General features: G+C 41.4%; 1 protein-coding gene across 15 annotated transcripts in view; it reads right to left on the reverse strand.

The window, feature by feature from the left end:
• Positions 1-22,934, reverse strand: part of CLEC16A (C-type lectin domain containing 16A) — a 188,076-nt gene that overhangs the window by 80,029 nt on the left and 85,113 nt on the right. For all 15 annotated transcript variants that reach the window (XR_012161151.1, XM_073362451.1, XM_073362442.1 and 12 more), the window contains one exon: positions 19,624-19,744. Coding sequence is in view for 14 of the 15 variants with exons in the window: in XM_073362451.1 (XP_073218552.1) it covers positions 19,624-19,744 (121 nt within the window). In the remaining variant the exon portion in view is untranslated. The remainder of the gene's footprint in view (positions 1-19,623; positions 19,745-22,934) is intronic.

The following is a 22,934-nucleotide window of genomic DNA, read 5'->3' on the forward strand; positions in this document are numbered from 1 at the left end:
AGTTCATTCAGCTCAATTATGTTGTGACACATCAGTGGGTTAATACAGAAAAAGCTCTCAAGTGTTGGTGATATGACCCCCACATATACCACACTATCCATTACATGTCCAGAGTTCTAAGTAAGATTTAACCTTCAACTATTTTGAGTTTAGAAAAAAGACACCTAGATTGTGGAAGAAGCAGTCAGAAACTTCGTTAGCAGGTAGTTTAAAGATTTAATTTGAAACAAATCCTGACTTTCTATCAGATGGTAGGAAAGACCATTTAGGAATTAAAAGCACAGAATTGGGGGTCAAGAAGATCTATGAATTCTGGGTAAGAATTTCAAAAGCACAGAAGTGATGAAAGTCCATGGCAGCTGGATTCCCAACTCTCAAGTGCTTTTGAAAAATCCCACCCTCTATTCCCACCTCTGAAATAAGCTTTGTCTGTTATCTTGAGCAAGCTCTTCTTGCTATGTTTTCACTAGCCTCTCTTGTAAAAACTACCCACCATTACTACCACCCGTTCAGCTTCACTTGTGGTAGCAATGGTGGGAGTACTAATGTAGACGAGATTCCAGGCAGGTCCAAGCATTTTAACCACTATCATCTAACCATGCTCAGAGGGATGGTGGTGTTACCAGCGGCCACTAGCACTTTGTTGAATTCTGGGCTCCTAATGGTTGCTAGCACCAGTAGTTGCAAAGCTGGGGCCTCAACAAGAAAAGGGTAGTATAACACAGTTTCTGTGTCTCATTTACTACATCCATGAGATGAGGGAAAATCTTACCCTGCGGGAGTGTGGTGAGGCTGATGTATGTTAAGTGCTCCAAGTTCCTTGGATGAAAGATGCCACCGAAAATTAAAAAATATGAAGAACCCAAATGCACTTTGTAAGACTATGGATGTCAGCCTCAACCTCTTGCCCAAGTTCCTTGATTAATTAAATTCAACCTACTTAAATCCAATCCTCTTCCTTCATTTGGATACATGATTCAGGATGCAGAGTGCAGAAGAGTACAGTGGTAGTTTTACAGCACTACATTTCACTACAGCTTTATGCTGTAATTTTTAAATTTATAGTAAGGCACCCAGAGTGCTGGATGGGCTCATATAAGAAGTATTTTGAAAATGAAGAAATCAACTAACGTTAGTCATAGGAGAATGGATTTTTTGCATGTTACTTCTGATCCAATCAGATCGTGCCTCCTCCACAACCCATGACTGTAGCAGTTTTGGTGAACTTTGGTGAAGTTGTGGGGTGGGGGGGGAAGGGGAGGAAGAGGTAAGAGTCTGGGATATTGCAGCGTATGAGATAGGACCCTCTGTACAAAGCTGTGCTCCACAAGGTCTTTCTGCACCCAAGTGTAAAGATGTGAAGGAGTGTTTTAGAATGATTCCTGAATACAGTAGGGATAATGGATACATTGGTTCCATTAAGGGAGTTGCAGGAGCCAATGCAGCACTAAAGTTTCAGTAGCAGCTATCGAGCACCATGCACTGTGATCTGCTGGACAAGGATTCCTTTCGCTTCCCACCCTGGCTTCTCCAGAATTCTCCAGTGCACATCTTAGTTACCTGAGTGGTGTGTTAAGATTAGGATTTGTCACATGGCTTGTACAATGGATTAAGATAAATCTGAAGGAAACGTGATATATGTGAAATAGCACTAAATTAACAGAAAATATACTGATTATGGAGAGTCATAGGCCAGAATCTTTCAAGATGGGAATAAGACTGGGAAGAATTTTTTTTTTAAAAAAATGCGTGGTAGGAATAAAAGCACCACATAAAAAAAGCAGAACCTTTAATTATTGTATCCCTAGAAATTTTTCCCTGCCCTGGAAGAGTATGACTGGAGAAGTAATGAAATGACTCCACAAGAACGGGAAGTGTGAAAGTTAAGTAACTGATGGGCAGAAAAGGGATGTTTATTCATGCTGTTTAAGTCCAGCTTTTGTTTCTATGAACACATTTAAATTTTTATGACTCCAACATTTTGGATAATGAAATTAATTGCTAAAGGCTTAACATCCCACATCTTTTCTACTGAAGTACTAACATATACATCTTCTGAGACCTGCCAATAAGTCTGGGCAAAATCAAGGGGACCAAAATTGACATTCCTGGTATTCCTAATTTTAAAAGCCCAATCAGGCCTTCTTTTTACCTCAGGAAAGAAAAATAATGGCATGAGCCCAATTTTTAAGTTCTTTGAAACTTATCTTTAAGATACCACCAGGATTTTAATGGAGAATTGTGAAAAGCCACTGCCTTAATTTATTCTGCAAAGGAACAATAGGATAAAAGCCAATAGGTTTCAGACATATACACAAAAGAGTGCCACAGGATCATGCTTCCTTCCCAACCCCAAGCTCTACCTTTGCTCTCCTTGAACGGATGTTAAATTTAGTTATTGCTGCAAATTTAAGCTACCCAGTATGTATTCAGAAACTGAATGGGACAACAAGTTATTACAGGGAGAGGATTTCTCAGGTTCCATTCACCCTTCAAAATAAAGAAGCTGATGTCATCCTAAAAGTAAGTGGTAGTCATTTAACCACAGGACAAATTAAAAAAAAAAAATACAAAAATAGAGGGGAGTACAACTGCAAGTGACTTATTAAATGCAGTAAGATGCCAAGCTCTGAAGGTTTTTTGTCTTCAGAGAGCAAGTTATTAATTTTTAATAAGAGTAATAGCATGTTCTACATAGGCTTTATTTTTAATAAAAGTTCATAAAGGATATGATCAAGGAGAAAACTATAGCCAGTATTAGCCAGACTTTTAATGAACACTCTGATTTATAATAATTCATAGCAGCTTTATTTATTTCAAATGGGTAAAATGGGTCAATCCACTGAACAGCTCTCTGGAATAGACTTCTCAGATTTCTTCTTGAATTTCCATGTCAGTAATTTACATGCTTAAATGCTTATTCACAATCCATTTCCCAAAATGCACTAATATCTTACAGATTAAGCCCAAAAAGCAAGTTTGTCACCAAGATTTTTCTTTTAAGAAGTATTAGAAAGTCAGGATACAAGAACTAACTAACTGACTAAAGAACTTCTAATGTTTAGTCAGGTAAATGTTTGGTACAGACTCACTTTAAGCCACTTAAAACACAAGAATTCAAAATTAATGATGACTCTGTGTCCTTAACTCACCCATCTACTGTACCCAGGTCCTACAGCACTAATACTAGTAACCTCTCAATCACAATTCTCAGAAAATACTTGAAAAAAACCTTAAATGGAGCCTTACCTATCTGTGATATATGGCTATCACCCCACTCACTTCTGAAATGTACCCATTTTCTGGGAAGGAATATAGCTGTTTAACAGCACACAAAGACTACACACCAGCTGAGGACAGAAGTGCACAAAATCATGTCATAAAAACAAAGAAATTAGATATGGATGAGAAGAATGTGTGTGCATGTGCATGTGCCTTTTCCTGGCTAGCTTTAAATGGCTTAAGTCATGGGGCTTCCACTATTGCCTTTGGGAGACTATTTCTGAAGCTACCAGATCTCACAGTCAAGCAGCTTTCCTTATACAGTATTCAACTTAAATTCTCTATCATACCATTACCCTAGTTCTATCCAAATAATATTAGACGTCCCTCAAAACACACATACACACAAACTTCGGTGATTGCTTAGCTAAGCTAAACATCTCTCTCCAACAAATTCTCCTAGTGGCTTTACCTCCAGCCGCTAAGCATTTTGTTGCTCTTCTCGGACCTCTCTATTTTGTCAATATCTTTCTGGTAAGGAGTTTGTCAAAAAAGAACATACTTCCAGATAGTCACATGAGAACCACACAGATCTGGTTTACCTACTGTATGTAAGTTACAAATCCACAGGAAACAAAAATAAATTCCAGATCTTTACTTATAATGCACATGGAACCATTATGTTCCTCAAAGTAAGGAAAAAGATATCCAAGGCAGACTAGCTTTTCCACACCTGGTCTCTTGGGCCTCATCTATATTAAACTTTTTCTTTAAAAAGTTTCCCTTCATTGCACTACCATTGATGCAGCCCCAACAATGATAGCAAAGTGAGAGGTCAAGTGTAGATCAGTCACTAGCAGCATTTTCACTATGTCCTCTAGACTTGCACTCAGCAGAGTTAAACGTGGTGGCAGAAGTAACAGCACACTGCCTACATTAGAATTCCCACTACCGCTGCCACTGGCAGAAATACATTAGTAGTACACCCGTGAGAAGTCTTCAGAAAGCTCAATTTAAGAAACTAAAGTTGCATCTATACTAACTTCCCTTAAGCATACATGAATCTCTTGTCACAGACATTACCACAGCTACCTCTATAAAAAGGGCTCAAACCTGCGAGGTGCTGTGCACCATCCACTCCCATTCACTCATTTTAGAGGCTCTGAAGATGCTTAGTACATCACACAATCAAGTCCAGACTATATAACAAGTCACACATTGTACAGAGTCAAAGCAATGTCACTCGTGGATGGAAATATCAGAATGCTGGATCTGCAGCTGTCCAGACTGTAGTGTGAATGCTACCTTCACTGCTGAAAGAAACAGATGAGCAGCAAGAGTAAAACAGTATTACCACCAAGCAAAATCTGGTGGTGAAACAAGCCAGTATTCAAGCTACATTCACAGGACTTGTTTTTTAAAATGATTTTGGAAAGTTCCATCCACATACAGACATATTGTGAGCCTTTATAAAAACAAACAAAAAAAAGTTTAGAAATGTGTGTATGGCTAGAAAAATCTTAAAGGTTTTTAACACAGTACGGTCCTGGCCTACAATTAGAACTAAGTGCTGCAGTAACAAGTAATAGTACATAAAGACTTAATTACCAAATATCTATTTCAGAAGCTCTCATTATACCTCCAGAATATCAGCTGCCACAAGAGGAAGTGAGAGAGGAAAGCAGGCCAAAAGACTTTATGGAATGTGTGTGCATAATGAGCATTTATGGACCATGCATATCCATTGACAGAATGGGTATCCTTTCATTGCTAGTATAAATTTGTAACTAGATGTGGTGCTCTGATCAGTGACATATGTGCAAAGGCAGCTAGAGCAGTGAGAGAAGTTCTTACCAAGAATGTGCAGGTGAAGTCAGGTTTTTTTACAAGGGTACTGCAAACATTCCTAGAGAGGAAAATTTCTTTTGGCACTTCTTAAAATGTGAGAAAAGGAGAAAATGTGAATTTTAAGATTAAGGATGTAAAGATCAGTGGTATCAACCTATCATTTGTTAAAAAATGCTCAAATTCACACTGCCTCATACTGCAGATTCACATAGCACATGTTTTCAGTTATTTAAGGATTATCTGGTTTTCCCAACACATGATGTCATGTCTCCTTTAGTTTGCTCCATAGTAGGTGCATCCTTCTGACATATACTGCAAGAGGATGGTTCTGTAAAAGTTTGAGAGCAAACAGACGACCCTCAAGATAGTCCTTTTATAAGTGAGAGTAACAGGAGGGCACGGTGGCCGCTACATCAGAAGAGTGTGAGTTGAGTAACATGTCACCAAGAACACCATTCACAACCTTTTCTCCATTATTTCTTGCCTGGGAAGTTAACTGCTGTTCTTCAAGATGTTTTGTGTACATACACATTCCACCTGTATATGGACGCATGCGAGTGGGAGACTTTTGCCAGTACTACCACGAGGCAGCGCTCACACCTGCTCTCAGTCAAGGGCAAAAAAAGGGGCACATTTGCCCATCTCCTTCTCCGTTCCTTCAAACCGTTGTATACAATGTCTAAACTAGCGGGGAAGGTGGGAGCCTCATGGAATGCACATGTGCATAATACATCTGGAACAACAAGCATTACTGTACAGGTAAATAAGCATTTTTTCTCTGAATGATTGTGCACATATAAATTCCACTGCAGGTGACGCATCAGCAGCTCCCTTAAGATGGAAGGACTTCAGATCATAGAAACAAAGATTGTAACACTGACTTGCCAAAGCTGGCATTGTCATAGAAACTTGAGTGATGGCAAAATGAGTGGTATAATAAGGTATTTTCAGACAAACACATTGCTGCCTTGTAGTTATCAGCTATTGGGACTTTGCTCAGAAAGGCTGACAAAGTAAACTGAGTCTTTGTGGAGTGAGCTGTTATTTTGGGGCTTAGTCTACACTACGAGTTTGTCAGATTTAGCAGAATTAAATCGAATTAACCCTGCACCCGTCCATAAAACGAAGCCATTTTTTCGCTATACACCGTTCTGAAAACGGATTTCTGTACTCCTCCCCAATGAGGGGATTAGTGCTGAAATCTACATCGCTGTTTCAAATTAGGGTTAGTGTGTACGCAATTCGAACGTATTGGCCTCCAGGAGCTATCCCACAGTGCACCATTGTGACCACTCTGGACAGTGCTCTGAACTCTAATGCACTGGCCAGGTAAACAGGAAAAGCCCTGGGAACTTCTGAATCTCATTTCCTGTTTGGCCAGGTGAGCTCATCAGCACAGGTGACCATGAAGTCCCAGAATCGAAAAAGAGCTCCAGCATGGACTGAACGGGAGGTACTGGATCCGATCGCAGTATGGGGAGATGAATCCATGCTATCAGAACTATGTGCCAAAAGACGAAATGCCAAAACATTTCAAAAAATCTCCGAGGCCATGAAGGACAGAGGCTACAGCAGGGATGCAACACAGTGCTGCATGAAACTTAAGGAGCTCAGACAAGCATACCAGAAAACCAAAGAATCAAACAGACGCCCCGGGACAGAGCCCCAGACATGCCGCTTCTACACTGAGCTGCATGCAATTCTAGGGGGGGCTGCCACCACTACCCCACCCCTGTCCGTGGACTCAGATGAGGGGATACTCTCCACCATGCCTGAGGATTTTGCAGACGGGGAAGATGAGGAGGAGGAGGACGAACTTGAGGAGAGCACACAGCACACCGTTCTCCCCGATAGCCAGATATTTTTAATTACCCTGACTGAAATACCCTCCCAACCCAACGAAGCCGGAGAAGGGACCTCTGGTGAGTATACTTTTTAAAATATAATACATGTTATAAAAGCAAGCATTTTTTAATGATTAAGTAGCCCTGAGGACTTCAGATGCATTCGTGGCCAGTACAGCTACTGGAAAAGTCTGTTCATGTGTCTGGGGATGGAGCGGAAATCCTCCAGGGACATCTCCATGAAGCTCTCCTGGAGGTACTCTAAAAGCCTTTGCAGAAGGTTTCTGGGGAAAGCAGCCTTATTCCATCCTCCATGGTAGGACACTTTACCACTCCACGCTAGTAGCAAGAAATCTGATATCATTGCATGACACAGCCTGGCAGCATATGGTCCCGGTATTTGCTGGCATTCAAGCAACATCCGTTCTTTATCTCCCTGTGTTATTCTCAGGAGAGTGATATTGTTCATGGTCACCTGGTTGAAATAGGAGAATTTAATTAAGGGGACATTCAGAGGTGGCCATTCCTACTAGGCTGTTTTCCTGTGGCTGAAAAGAAATCCTCCCCACAGTTAGCCACGTGGGGGGGTGGGGGTATTGGTGCTGAGCTGTTTGCGTTTGGCTAGCAGGAATCTTCCCTGATACCAGTCACGTGGTGAGGTGAGGGGTAAAGCAATCATCCCAGAGAACTGGATGGGGGGGGTGGGTAGTTTGGTTTCTGCTGCTGCACATTAACAGGAAAACCGCAGCACTAAATGGCCAACTCAATGGGCTTTGCTTGGTATGGGAGAGGAGGGCGCTGCTGTTATGAAGGTTGCAGAAGCCGAAAGACTATGGCTTACCGTGGCCACCTGCAAGCCGAATTCTGTTGCCCGGCACTGCGTGTGTGATCTCTAAACACCAAAGCCGCAGGCACCCAATACAAGATGCAAAACGCGACCTTGTACCAAAAATCACATGTGCTATGTAATGTGAATAGCGTTGTTCATCGTGAAAGAGTATAGCCATTATTCTGTAAAATGTATCTTCTTAAATACTCCTTTTTTCCTCCAGCAGCTGCATATGTTTCAATCCTCCCTCCTCCGTCCCAAAGGCTCTCTCAGATAAGGTGGCAAAAAAAAACGCACGCGCGATTAAATGTTCTCTGAGCTCGTGCAGTCGTTCGGCACTGACCGAGTTCAGCAGAATGTGTGGAGGGACACAATAGCAGAATACAGGAAAGTGACCGATGAACGTGAGGAGAGGTGGTGGCAGGAAGATCAGGAGGCGGCATGAGGCAACACTAGGGCTACTGCGGGACCAAACGGACATGCTCCGGCGTCTGGTGGAGGTTCATGAATGGCAGAAGATCACAGACTGCCGCTGCAACCCTTATTTAACTGCCCTCCCTCCTCCCCAAGTTCCATAGCCTCTTCATCCAGACGCCCAAGAACACTTGGGGGGGGGGGGGAGGGCTGTCCAGGCACTCAAACACTCCACCCCAGTGGAGAGCCCAAGCAACAGAAGGCTGTCATTCAACAAGTTTTAAAGTGGCCTTTTCCTTCCCTCCTCCCACACCCCACCCGGTCTACCTTATGAGTTCTCTCTCTATTTTTATAATCAATTAATAAAGAATACATGTTTTTTAAACGATAGTGACTTTATTTCCTTTGCAACCAAGCTGTGATAGAAGGGGGGAGGGAGGGTGGCTTACAGGGAATTTGGAGTCAACCAAGGGGGCGGGTTTTCATCAAGGAGAAACAAACAGAAGTGTCACAGTACCCTGGTCACTCATGAAACTGGTTTTCAAAGGTTCTCTGATGTGCAGTGCTTCCCTGTTGTGCTCTTCTAACCACCCTGGTGTCTGGCTACATGTATTCAGCGGCCAGGCCCTTTCCCTCAACCTCCCACCTCACCATAAACGTCTCCCCCTTACTCTCACAGAGATTGTGGAGCAAACAGCAAGCAGCAACAACAGTCGGAATATTGGTTTCGCTGAGGTCTGAGCGAGTCAGTAAACTGCACCAGTGACCCTTTAAACGTCCAAATGCACATTCTACCACCATTCTGAACTTGCTCAGCTTATAGTTGAACAGCTCCTTACTACTGTCTAGGGTGCCTGTGCATGGCTTCATGCGCCAGGACATTAAGGAGTAGGCTGGGTCCCCAAGGAAACTATAGGCATTTCAACATCCCCAACAGTTATTTTCTGGTCTGGGAACTAAATCCCTTCCTGCAGCCATTTAAACAGACCAGAGTTCCTGAAGACGTGAGCATCATGAACCTTTCCCGGCCATCCCATGTTGATGTTGGTGAAATGTCCCTTGTGATCCACCAATGCTTTCAGCACCATTGAAAAGTACCCCTTGTGGTTTATGTACTGGCTGCCCTGGTGGTCCAGTCCCAAGATAAGGATATGCGTTCCGTCTATAGCCCCACAGTTAGGGAATCCCCCTGCAGCAAAGCCATCTACTATGACCTGCACATTTCCCAGAGTCACTACCTTTGATAGCATCAGCTCAATGATTGCGTTGGCTACTTGCATCACAGGAATCCCCACACCTGTGATGCAAGTAGCCAACGCAATCATTGAGCTGATGCTATCAAACCCCCTAGATTTGCCCACTCCAAATTGATTACCGACTGACTGGTAGCCATCTGGCGTTGCAACCTTCCACAGGGCTATTGCCACTTGCCTCTCAACTGTGAGGGCTGCTCTCACCTTGGTACTCTTGCGCTTCAGAGCAGGGGAAAGCAAGACAAAGTTCCATGAAAGTGCCCTTACGCATGCAAAAGTTTCAGAGTCACTGGGAATCATCCCAAACCTGCAACACTATGTGGTCCAACCACTCTGTTTGTTTGTTTCCTGGGCCCAGAATCGGCATTCCACAGCATGATTCTGCACCAGTAACACCATGAAATCCAAATTGCTGGGGACCACGGTTTTAGAGAAATCTGTGTTCATGTCCTCATCACCACACTGCCGTTGTCTCCTCACCTGGTTTTTCAGGTGTTGGTTCTGGATAAACTGCATGATAATGCACAAGGTGTTTACAGCGGTCATAACTGCTGCAGCGAGCTGAACGGGCTCCATGCTTGCCATGCTATGCTGTCTGCTGGGGCAATCAAGGGAAGAGGGTGTGAAATGACTGTCTGCTGTTGCTTTCACGGAGGGAGGGAATGAGGGAGGGTTGACTGACTACACTTACCCAGAACCACCCACGACAAATTTTTGGCCCCATCAGGCATTGGGAGCTCAGCCCAGAATTCCAATGGGCAGCAGAGACTGCAGGAACTATGGGATAGCCACCCACAGTGCACCACTCGGAATGTCGACGCTTGCCACGGTACTGTGGATGCACACCGCCAAATTAATGTGCTTAGTGTGGACGCATGCACTCGACTTTACACAATTTGTTCCCAAAAATAGACTTCTGTAAAATCGGAGTACTTTTGTAGTGTAGACATGGTGGCGGAGGGGTTTTAGCAAAATTGTAGCAGAGTTTAATGCTATCAGAAATCCAATCAGACTTGCTGAGTTGAAACTGATTGACCCTCAATTCTCTCAGCAGAGACTACTAAAATCCTGAGGGAATTCCTGAAGGACCAAGCGCAGTCCAAGTAGAATGCCAAAGCTCTATGAATATCCAAAGTAGGAAGTTTTTCTTCAGTTTTAGAAGAATGGGGCTTTTGGAAAAAACACCAGCAAATAGATTGATTTAGGGGTAAAGCTTACACTACCTTAGGGCATGGCTACACTTGCGAGTTAGAGCGCATTAAAGCAGCCCCGTGTGCTCTAACTCACTACCCATCCACACTGGCAAGGCACGTAGAGCGCTCTGACTCCAGGGCTAGAGCACTCCTAGAAATCCACCTTAGTGAGTGGAGTAACGTTTAATGCACCCCTGCTGGAGCACCGCAGCACCAGTGTGGACGCCCTGGTCTGTTAGTGCACTTTGATCAGCCTCCAGAAGCGTCCCACAATGTCTGTTCTAGCCACTCTGGTCATCACTTTGAACTCTACTGCCCTGCCCTCAGGTGACCGTCAGACTGGCCCTTTAAATTCTCTGGGAATTTTGAAAATCCCCTTCCTGTTTGCTCAGCCAGGTGTGGAGTGCTCTCAGTCAACTTTTCCAGGTGACCATGCCTCCACATGCAAGGCGATCCCCAGTATGGAGCAATGATGAGGTGCTGGTCATCAGTGTTTGGGGGGAGGAAGCTGTCCGGTTCCAGCTGCGCTCCAGCCGTAGGAATTACGATACCTTCAGGCAGATATCAAGGGACATGATGGAAAGGGGCCATGACCGGGATGCACTGCAGTGCAGGGTTAAAGTGAAGGAGCTGCAGAATGCCTACTACAAAGCCCCCAAGGCAAACCACTGCTCCGGTGCTGCCCCCGTGACCAGCTGTTTCTACAAAGAGCTAGACGCAATACTTAGCAGCGACCCCACCTCCCCTCCAAGTACCAGCATGGATACTTCAGAGCCCAGTTCAACATGAGAGGAGGAGGAGGAAAGCAGGAGCGACGGTGCTGAGGCGGAGGAAGACACCCTGGCATCCCTAGATGCATGCACCCAGGAGCTGTTCTCAAGCCTGGAGGAAGGTAGCCAGTCGCAGCGGCCGGTTCTTGGGGAAGAACAAACACTGCTCCCATATGCCGCTGCAAGTGCTGCAAATGTGGCCACTCCAGTGCACTTACAGCTGTCAGTGTGGACAGACTGCAGCACTTTCCCTACTGCGCTCTCTGAAGGCTGGTTTAACTCAAAAGTGCTCTATATATGCAAGTGTAGCCATGCCCTTAGGCATAAAGTTAGGGTGTGGCTTAAGGGAAACTTAGTCTTTATGGAAAACTGTGAAAGGAGGATCAGCCAGGACAGCTTGAAGTTGTGAAAATCCTCCTAGCAGAAGCGATCGCCACCAGAAAAGCCATCTTCATAGACAACGGCAGTAATGAGGTTGTAGCCATAGGCTTGAAAGGGAGTCCTATGAGTTTGGAGAGGACTAGATTGAGATCCGATATGGGTACAGGTTCAGACACAGGAGGGTAAACATTGAGCAGACCTTTCAAGAATTGGGAAATGAGAGAAAATGGAAAACCCATCTACTGGCAGATGCAGTGCAGAAATGGAACCCAGGGGAACTCACTGAAAGGCCTGATGGATTTCAGGTGCAACAGATAGTTCAGTACACATGTAACCTCCAAGAGACATGCAGTATGTTTTGATATTGTGCCCAAACTCAAAATCTCTCACTTTGCTGCATACATGGCTTTAATTGATTCTTTTCTATTGCTCAACAAGATGGGCTGTACCACTTGGGAGCACAGTTTCTCACTGGTATTCAAGCAGAGATCATCCATGTCATAAGGTGGAGAGATCTGAGGTTAGGAATAGAGACTTGCCCTGGTTCTGAGACAGAAGATCCTCAACTAGTGGTAAAAGTTATCTGTGACTGGACAGAAAGCCGATGCAGGTCTGTGAACCAATATTGTCTTGGCCATGCTGGTGCAATAAATACTAATGATGCTTTGTCTCACTTCAGCTTCCTGAGTACCCTCAGAATCAGAGGAACTGGAAAGAATGCATAGAGGAGATGATCAGACCATGGAAAAAGAAAGGCATCTGTGATGGAGCCCAGAGCGTGACCTGCCTTGGAGAAACATCTTGGTGCATTTGCTGTTCAGGTTGGTCACGAACAAGTCTATTACTGAGTACCCCCAGCGGTGGAAAATCTGGAGAACATCACTCTTGATAGACCAACACAAGTGTCTAAGAGAGAATCTGAAAGTGTGTTTCAGTCCTGGAAGGTGAAATGCAGTCCTTTAGGGAAATGCTGATGAATGCATAAATTCCTTAAGAGAATAGCCTCCTGGCACAGTTGAGGCAAACTTTTGCCTCCCTGCTTCTCCTGACAAAACATGGCAGTGGTTTTTGTCTATAAGAACTTGTACCACCTGGTTCTCAATGGTGGATAAACATCTTGCAGGCCCAATGAATAGCTCAGAGCTCTAGCATGTTTATGTGAAGTGAAATTTCCTGGCGTGACCAAAGAGTTTGTGTCTGGACTTGACTGAGGTGGGCTCCCCAGTCTTCAATAGGTGCATCTTACCAGACACATAGTTGGTGTGGGGGATAAAAATGGAACTCCTTTTATTGGACCAAGCAGGAAGACAGCCTCAGGGGCACCAACAGTAACCAATTACCATCTCTTCACAATTATCCGTCCCTTAGTCCAATTTGAAAGTGCCTTAGGGCAATAAATCTGAGACTGTGCAGAATTCAACTGTGTAAGTAATCAAATAGTCTCCCTTCACAACACAGCCAACTGTTCAGCAAGGAGCCAGAAATGGCAGGAATACTGATCCAAGTAGGGATTTTTTTTTTTTTTTAATAGCATTGATCTGCTTGGATGACCGAATGGCTTGAGAATAGAAGTAGTTTCTTGGCTTGTGTTCTCCATTCATCTTGCTGATTGGAGAGTGTGGGAAGAGATTTTACATATTCTGGCAGTGTGCTTACTCAGTTTCAGATGACAAGCCACTTGCAGTCATCTTTTAGATGGCTGTTGGATCTTACAATTATTTTATGAGTGTCTACTACTGAGTGCCCAACTCTCAAGATGTCAAGTGATTTTAGATGTTTGTTTTCAAGCTGCTCATCATCCCATAAAGAAACTGGTATTGGTTTGGTTTGTTTTTTCTTCCCTTACCAACAATGGTCATCTCCCATTTTCTCACTGAAACTGAAGCCACAGCTGCCTTTTCAAAGCAAGCTACTATTTCATTACAGCTTTTGCAGGCAGATGTTAGGTTGCCCCTAACAAAGATATTAACACTTTTCTCCCAAGCCAGTCTGCCCTCATTCACAATATGTAACTCAGGCAAAAAAAAAAAAAGTTAGGGCGAACGTTCGGGGGGAAGGAGTGAAGGCAATACTGCGTCCACAGAAGGCTACCATGGTGCCAGGAGGGGAAATGTGACAGGCAGAATGCTGTGAGAGAAGGGTCTGGCAGATGGAAAAGGATGTCTTATAATAATAAGGGAGGGACAGAATGGCAGCTTTGTGACTTCAGATTAGGGAGAGACAAGCAGAGAGCTATCTGTACTATAGATATGGAAATCAGCAGAATGTACGAGTATACACACATGGTTTAACTGCAATGAGGGTTTCACATCAATGATTTAACTAAATAAATTATTTTTCACTTTCATGACAAAGCCGATCTGATTTTTTTGGGTCTGACTTTCGAGCTCCAAGTTTTGGCAATACTGTATTACTACCTAGCATCTACTCTTTTTACATGTACCATCTTTACAAAGAAGATGATGATCATCATCATGTTCTTATTACACCTCTGGTGTTCAGGGCAGTGACAGAGCTCCTCCACTCCTGTCTGTTTCTGGCAAGTCTTCCAATGGTTCCTCAGCCGTGCCCCAGGTTTTTCAGCTCGGCTTACACAGGTCGTTGCCATGTTGTTTCCTAGCAGCCTGGTTTTCGCTTGCCTTCAGGTGTCCATCTTATTGCTACTCTGGTGATGGAATCAGTTTCCATACGAAGCACATGACCGATCCATCTCCAAAGCCTCCTGACAAAGATGGTGCTCAGATCCTCTTGGATGCACTGTGTCAATAGATCTTGGTTTGAGATTGTTCTGGGCCAAAAAGATAGAGGATTTTTCTGAGGCAGGTTGTATGGAATGAAGACAGTTTGGTCATGTCATACTTTCTCATTCCCCAGCATTCTGCACTATAAAGTAGTGCTGCAAATATGTAGCTCTGATAAGTCTCGAGTTTGGTTTTGGTTTTGTATTTTGAAGATGTCCAGATTGTATTTAAGCTCCTCAAAGTGTTCCTGGCTTTACCGATTTTGTTCCTGATGTCCTGGCTTGGGCAGCACCATCAGCCAGCATGGTGGAACAAGTATGTGAATGTTTCTACGTTGGTGACAACATAATCCTCCATCTGTACTGGTGATGGTGAGGCAATATTAAAGGTCATGATACATCTGTCTTATTGTGGTTGATTTTCAGTCCGATCTGCTGACTGAATGTGTTGAGTCAAGTTGTTTTTTCTTGTAATATGGTGTTGGGTATGTGATAGGAGAGCGACATCATCTGCCAAGTCCAGGTCTTCAAAGGATGAGAAGAGTGCCCATTTAATGCCTCTTGGCATTGTTGAAGATGGCAATGTTGAAGAGGACTGCAAACATGACACACCCCTGACGTACTCCTGTTTTGACTTCAAAACTGAGCTCACTGTGATCAAACAAACACTGCATGTAAAGCTGAAAGAGAAGCTTTTGATGAAGATTACATGGAAAGGAATTGCACATGCCTGAAGAATGTGCCATAGGCTGGTCCTGTGAATGCTATCAAAAGCCTTCTCAAAAAGTCTATGAAATGTATGTAGAAGATACATAGATAAGCCTAGATAATAGGTGAAGATTAATCTTCCATGCAATGTAAAAAAAAAATCTCATTAGTCTTGTATCCTGTGTTACCTGAGAAGACTTGCTCTATTGTCCCAATACAGTATAATTGCTCTCCCAAAGAAACAAATTAGAAACAAATCGAACAAGTCACTTATGTCAAAGGTGTATTTTTTAAAGTTACATTTAGTTATATTTTTGCATAAAGCAGACTCTAAAATGTGCCTTTTTAATAAATCAATCAATAAAATTTAACAGAATAGGAATATAGTTAATATTTCCAAGAAAGAATTATTTGTATTTCCATTAAAATGCCTGATTGAAAAAAAAATACAACTCTTAAACAGTTTTAAGAGCAATAATATTGGGGGTGGGGAGAGGTGGGAATATAAAAACCATGAGAAAAGTATATTAAACAAATTATTTACTTTAGCAGAACAAGTCTAATGTACAGTACCATAACTTGATTATGATTATTTTATAAAAACAGGAAAAGATTACAGGAACACACATTAAACCACATCAATGAGCATTACTGAAAGTAAAAAATTGCAGGAGACAGATACCAATCAAATAATCAATATGCAGGAAACAACAACATCATCCCACTTTAAAAGTGAAAAAGAATGTTGCAATTTGATTTACTTTAACACACAAACAAAACTGACAGCTACATCATATTGCATTTCGAGTTAGTTATAAACTATATACTTGATTTCTGCAGTGGGAAACTTCCATTATTCCACTTCACAGACCCAACAGAAGAACAAAAGTGTAATTCAGGAGAACACAGGGAATGATGTTAGTTCTATATTGTCAATTCATTGGAAAATAACTAGCTGTATGCAGGTAGGATTCTGTTGCTTTCCTGTCCAACCAACGACTGTTAATTGCGTTTTCCCTATATTTTGAGGCAAAAACTACATTTAAAAAAAATTACGGGCATGTTGCAAAAATGAAAATTCATCCTCTTGGATAGTTTCCACATATATTCCAAGACTTTTGCAATACTTCGTTAAAATATAATTAACTGTTCTCAAAACCTACAAAAAAAATCTATACAGGGATTTTTTTTAGTGTCTCATATGTTAATAGCTACAGCGAAAAAGGCAGGCAAAATGTATGCACTCTTAATTGGCTTTAAATGTGTACATCTGGACTTTTAAAAAATAGAGATTGATAGAAATGGCCTCTGAAACCACTTATGCCAGCTGGATAAGCAAATGCAGTGCAAGTTTCCATTCACCCATATGGTTGGCAAAATTACCTCCAAATTCCATCAGCATCCAACAGGAAGTATGATAGATTGTGCCATCCGATGAAGTGAACTGTAGCTCATGAAAGCTTATGTTCTAATAAATTTGTTAGTCTCTAAGGTGCCACAAGTACTCTTTTTCTTTTTGCGGATACAGACTAACATGGCTGCTACTCTGAAACCTCTTATAAATATACAACTTACTACTTTGGTGAAATGTTTTCTGTTCTGTCAGAATACTTCATGAAAATTGAAAGGACTATTTTTTACTTTAATGCAAAGTAAACTAGTTTGATTTACAAAGTCAAAACTACCATATACACCGTAAGTTAAAAAAGACCCACTTCTTACTGTGTCATCACCTACATGATCTCTCCCACTATTAGCATTTTTGTCATCTTTAAGCTTTTGTTAAAATACCATACCTCCATGTTGCTACCCGTGAAACTAAACATGCAAACTAGTACATTTCTGCTGTGTTTTGTAAGTAATCCAGTTAACTACTGGGACAGCATCTATCCCCTTTTCAGTAAATCAGCTCTGTCCTGTTGTTTTATCATCAAAATTGCTTGAAACTCTTCCAGGAGCTGATTGATAACCAAATGAACACACCAACCAGATCACTTCATTTTACAAATTCCTCTATCAGAAACCCAGTTGGGGTGTGTCCAGGATTGTGTACCTGGTCTACTTAAGCTGTTGATAATATTACTAAGAATTAAAGTTGAATGTTCAATGTCATTTGTATATTTTTATTCTGAATGCTCTTTCAACTCATGGCTATTGGCCTAGCAGTACTGGTGTCAAACTCTGGGATTAAATGAAAAGTCTGGGCATGTTGTGGGTTCAAAGAGTTTCCCTCACTCAGGTGAATTATAACATTCAAAATCCAGTCAGAGAACACTTCAATCTCTTTAGTCACTCGATTACAGACCTAAAAGTGGCAATTCTTCAACAAAAAAAACTTCAAAAACAGACTCCAACGAGAGACTGCTGAATTGGAATTAATTTGCAAACTGGATACAATTAACTTAGGCTTGAATAAAGCCTGGGAGTGGATGGATCATTACACAAAGTAAAACTATCCCTCCTCTCCCCCAGCTGTTCCTCAGAAGTTCTTGTCAACTGCTGGAAATGGCCCACCTTGATTATCACTACAAAAGGTTCCCCTCTCCTCTCCCCTCCCCCGCACTCTCCTGCTGGTAAATAGCTCACCTTACCTGATCACTCTCCTTACAGTGTGTATGGTAACACCCATTGTTTCATGTTCTCTGTGTATATAAATCTCCCCACTGTATTTTCCACTGAATGCATCCGATGAAGTGGGCTGTAGCTCATGAAAGCTTATGCTCAAATAAATTGGTTAGTCTCTAAGGTGCCACAAGTACTCCTTTTCTTTTTTTCAGGTGATTAAACACTTCTTTTGTTTCTGTGCCTCAAAATCAGATCAATTATGCTAAAAAAAGTTCTCCTTTTAAAATACCCTTACAACACTTATGAGATAATCCCATTGAACATAAACAACCTGAAAGTGTTTAACACAGGAAAAACAGATGCTGTGGTAAATAGGATCAACAAAACAATCAAGTGTACCATTACAGTGTTATGAGCCCGAAGTGTCAGAAATGTGATTTCAGCTCTCTCTCGTCTTAGTTTACAGTATGCCATTTAGATATAGGTAGACTTCACTTATTTGCTGGGACTTGAATCTACTTCAGTTACGACATGCTACACTGTATTAAATCATATTAGATTCAGATGCACTGCCTGTAAATTCTTAATAAGGTAGCTGCCTGCACACTATCAGTTAAGTGCTTATCTGGCTATCTGTAATCAATTAAAATTGATAGTTAAATTCTTTTAATCTTTATTACAGTAAAGCAATGCATGACATTATTATACTTTTTCTATACTAGGATGGAAAAACCAAAATTATATTTCTGAACACACACTGCTATTTTATTTAATGAAAAAAAAAGACACCCCACACTTTTTTTTTTAAAATAGAGACTAAAACCATGGTAAGTTTCCTTTTCTTATACTGCATCTTAGTCATGGAGTAAGTTTACTGCAGTTTGTGCTTCTGTGACTTAAGGCCAGACTTGCTCTGGTGGCAGATTGTTTGATTTATACAGAAACCTTATCATTTACCAAGATGCACAGATAAGTAAAAACAGTTGATTGCACCTAGTTGTACAGTGAGCTTTCCCATTTATCATTTTGAACAAATTACATAATAGTACTTAAGGTTTAGTTCACAAATTACAGCAAAGAACAAACTAATTTTGAAGAGCACAGAACTAGATTCCATTTCTCTCCCAGTTTTCTGCTTCTTCAATAGAGAATCCAAAAATCTCATTCTAACGATATTGCCAATAGAGACTACCTTGACTCTCAACTTCCTACAGAGGCATCGTTTAAGGCTCAGAGACTGTACGATGTGCATGCTGCACTGACCTGAACTTGCAAATTTTAAACCCCCTCGGGATAGGTCGGTGTGCTATTCAATTGGAGAAAAAGTCACTGTATTACCATCTTTAAATGCTAGAACAGAGATGTGTTGAGGAAAGAGGGAGACAGGTAGAGTGATACCAGAAAGATTGTGTAGATGTAGTTGGATTTACTCTAGCCCTCTAAATTTGGTTTGTGCACATTTTGGAAGGGCAGAATTCAAAAACCAAAGCACAAGAGAATAAGAACAAAATGCATCCTCTCAGGACCAGCTAGTTAAGACAAGCAGAGTTTCTACTAGGAAAACCTATTCAGGTATTAAAGTAGCTGAAACTCTAGTGAAGGACCTAAGGAAGGAAAAATAAATGAAGTACAACCGTTAAAAATTGAATTAAAATATTAAATTATCTATCACTGGTGGGACATGTTCCCAACCTAACAGATTTCTAACGGATGCTAAAGTTAGTAGCAAGACATCAGTCTTCATTATGCAGCTACATGAAGAGAAAACCTATTGGTTTTTTGTCAGTTCCTTAAAAGAGATGGGCAACTTTCCATTAAACGTACTAGATAATTGGAGGTGGGAGGAAGCTACTTACTCAAGTCAAGAACATCATCCGTTTTTATTAGATCCTCCTCCCTTGTCAATGGCAACTGAGTTTCTGGCTCGTCTCGTAAATGCAGTGACAGTGAACGGAGCATGAAGAAAACTCTGATTGCCTAAAGAAATTAAAAACATGCTGTTAAATTATTCTGCATTAGACTAAAGATAAAGATATTTCTCTCTCTGCACAATGAAATAAGCGCTCAAAGAGTTGTATAAAAATACATCTGTGTTTAAAACCACTGACTATATTGTAGTGCAGTATGTCAACTGTTTAATTTGAGAAAGCACATTAGTGTACCAGTTTGTCATCAAAACTAAAACAAGGCAGAACCACAGAGAGTGGATTTTCCATCCTGTGAAATCAGCAGAGAACACAGTGAAGGTGTACCTCTACAATCTAAGATCATAAAGCAAGTGATAGTTTAAAATGTGTGGACTAGTTTGAACTACGCTTTCCGTTAAAGGGGGAAGAATTTTTATTTTGTTTTAAGACAGGACTAGTAGTATAGCTTGTAGCACTATGGGCTTTCACTTGGGAAGCCCAAATTCTCTAGAGTACTTTTTGACCAAGAATATTGTAGTGATGATGCCCTCACGACCGCTGGGGAGAAAGGGATGAAAGGAGGGGAAGTCAATAGGCAATACACTTAAGTGTCATGTTAGACGACAGCTTGACACCTTCAGAGGGAACTGAAGGGGAAGAAGGTTTCAGGTGCACTATAGCTGATTTGATGGGTGGAGCGTCATTGTTCAATGTAAAATGAATGCTCCGAAGTGATTGGGATGAGAAGGCCTGAGCAAGGCTTGTACAGCTAATTAGCTTGAATATCACTGACCCCAGAGTCAGAAAAGCACAGAGAGAGAGAGTCAGTATCTACACATGTGCAAGAAACAGTAACTTAGTGTGAATCACATTCAGAGTGGTTGTGTACTTAATGTGTTTATTACAAAGACAAGGTAGGACCAACACAACTACAACATCACTGCATACAAACAATGTATTTATTAGAAAGCAGTTACAAGAGACTTACCTTATTGTACTGTACTGTGTTTCAGAAAAAGACCACCACATTTTTAACATGGAGTTTAAAAGTCAATGTTTAATAAAAGTTTGTATAGGTTTGTTCAATGATTTAACAAACGCACCAATTAATGTTTTATTAGAAAAGGCCTGCACTGTTTTTACCCACTCCAAAAACTGAAAGCTTAAAATATAAAACAAGTGCTCAATTTGGTAGTGGGAATAACTTTTTGTTAAACAGCTGTACACAAGTGGGATGTATTTCCAAGAACATATACATGAAAACTCAACTAAGAGCTCATATTTCATTCTCTTTTCTGTAGCCACCATTTAATGTTAAAAACATTGATAGACCAGAGCTGGAGCAAAAATTAAAGCCATCTGTAAAAAGTTAGTGCAGCTTAGAGTTCTGTACAACCACCACCACCCTCCATCCCCCATTCCCTATTATGGCTTAGTTTATGGAATCTGTGCTTAAGGATGCTATAAATATGTGCTTACGAGAATAACCTATTTTAACTCTTATTTAGGGACAGCACACTTTTACCAGAATTAGCCTAATGGAAAGTCTGAAGAATGCATTCATAACACATTAAGTGAATGGTGAGGGGGCTTTTTTAGGTTTGCTAAGTGTAAAGAAAAAAAGAGACCTTTTTCTGACACTAACCAAATGAGGGGAAGAAACTAATACTGAATACAGGGGCAAAGAGTTACGAAGTTTGTAACGTTTGACTTTCTTTCACCACCAGAAGTATCACTTTAGAGGAAATTCAGAACTCTTAGAGTAGACTGGTGATATTTTAAAATACATCAGGAGCAAGTGATTCAGGTCTTCTTATCACCCACTGACCAAATGCCACACAGAAGAGGTGAACAAACTGGCCCAAAATATGGTAATGTGCATCTGGGGATTGGTAACTATGAAGAAGCTCATAGGTAGTTATCAGTGACCTACACACAACTCAGCAAGTGTGAGATTACGCATACTTGGAAGGGAGGGGATGGCTAGTCACAAAAAGGGAGATGCTACAAACAGCTGCTCTAGGCTACATATTCCCATTACACAGTCTAGAAACATGTACAGCAAGATGTTAGTGAAGCAGCAACTTCTGTTCCACAGCTTTTACTCTCTTCAAAGTAGGAAATAGTGTACTTGTGTAGGCTAGACCTAAAGGAACAGTCTCGTACAGAAACTGCAAGCTTATGAACAAATTCCCATTTTGACTTTGAGATGCTAAGGGTTTTGTTGGTTTGGGCAAAATATTTTTGTCTAGGTTTTCCTTGGGAATTTCTGCTCCAGATTTTTTCTTCTGCCAGGGACAACAGTTCCTTCTTGCACACATTTGGTATTTGGAGCAACTACTGTACTGAAGGTTATGCTATGAAAGGGATATGGCATTCTAACTGCCTCAGTGCCCTCCACTGCCTTTCCAGGTACAAAGTTGAGGAAGAGGGAAAGTGAGCAGTAACAGTCCAATTTGAAAAAACTGATTATAGGTGAGTCATCTTCATTTTTTCTTCACAGCGCCTCCGCCTCCGCAAATTCCCACTTCATGGGATAGTTTCATAATCAGTACCACAGTCTCTGGAAGGAGGGACAAGTCTGAATTGATTGCTATAGTACACAGCAAATTAAGCATCTGACCAGGATGCTAGATCCAGTGATCTAGTTAACAGTGTTTTGTGGAACATGAATATAACTCCAGGTTGCAGTACTGCATATTTCTACAATTGGAATAGGACAGGCATACTATGTGGAGAACAAGTGTTTATTTGTAGCTTTTTAGACCAGCACTAACCTATTCTGATAAACATGGCAATATAATTGCTTGTCCCCTATTAGTACTATTCCAAAATGAAAAAGTGTTTTGGTGATTTTCTAAATTCCTTGGTCCTATTTGAATAGAAAACAAATGCCCTTTTGGCATCAAGAGTAAGCAATTTTGCCTCACTTGGATGTGAACGAAGTCTGGGAACAAATACTGGTAAGTTAATGGATTTATTGAGATGGAGTTCTGTTGCCACTTTGGAAAATAGTTTAGGATGGGGATGGAGGACTATTTTGTCTTTGTGAAGGACAGTAAAGGGTTGCAGAGTAGCAGCCGTGTTAGTCTGTATATGCAAAAAGAATAGGAGTACTTGTGGCACCTTAGAGACTAACAAATTTATTAAAGGGTTGGTTAGCCATGAGGGCCTTTAACCCATTTACTCTTGCAATGCATGAGATTACTATAATTAAGGCTGATTGCATTGAATGGTTAAAAAAAGAAGAAAAAAAGATT

This window comes from Lepidochelys kempii, chromosome 10, assembly GCF_965140265.1.
Source record: "Lepidochelys kempii isolate rLepKem1 chromosome 10, rLepKem1.hap2, whole genome shotgun sequence".
NCBI classification, from domain to species: domain Eukaryota; kingdom Metazoa; phylum Chordata; order Testudines; family Cheloniidae; genus Lepidochelys; species Lepidochelys kempii.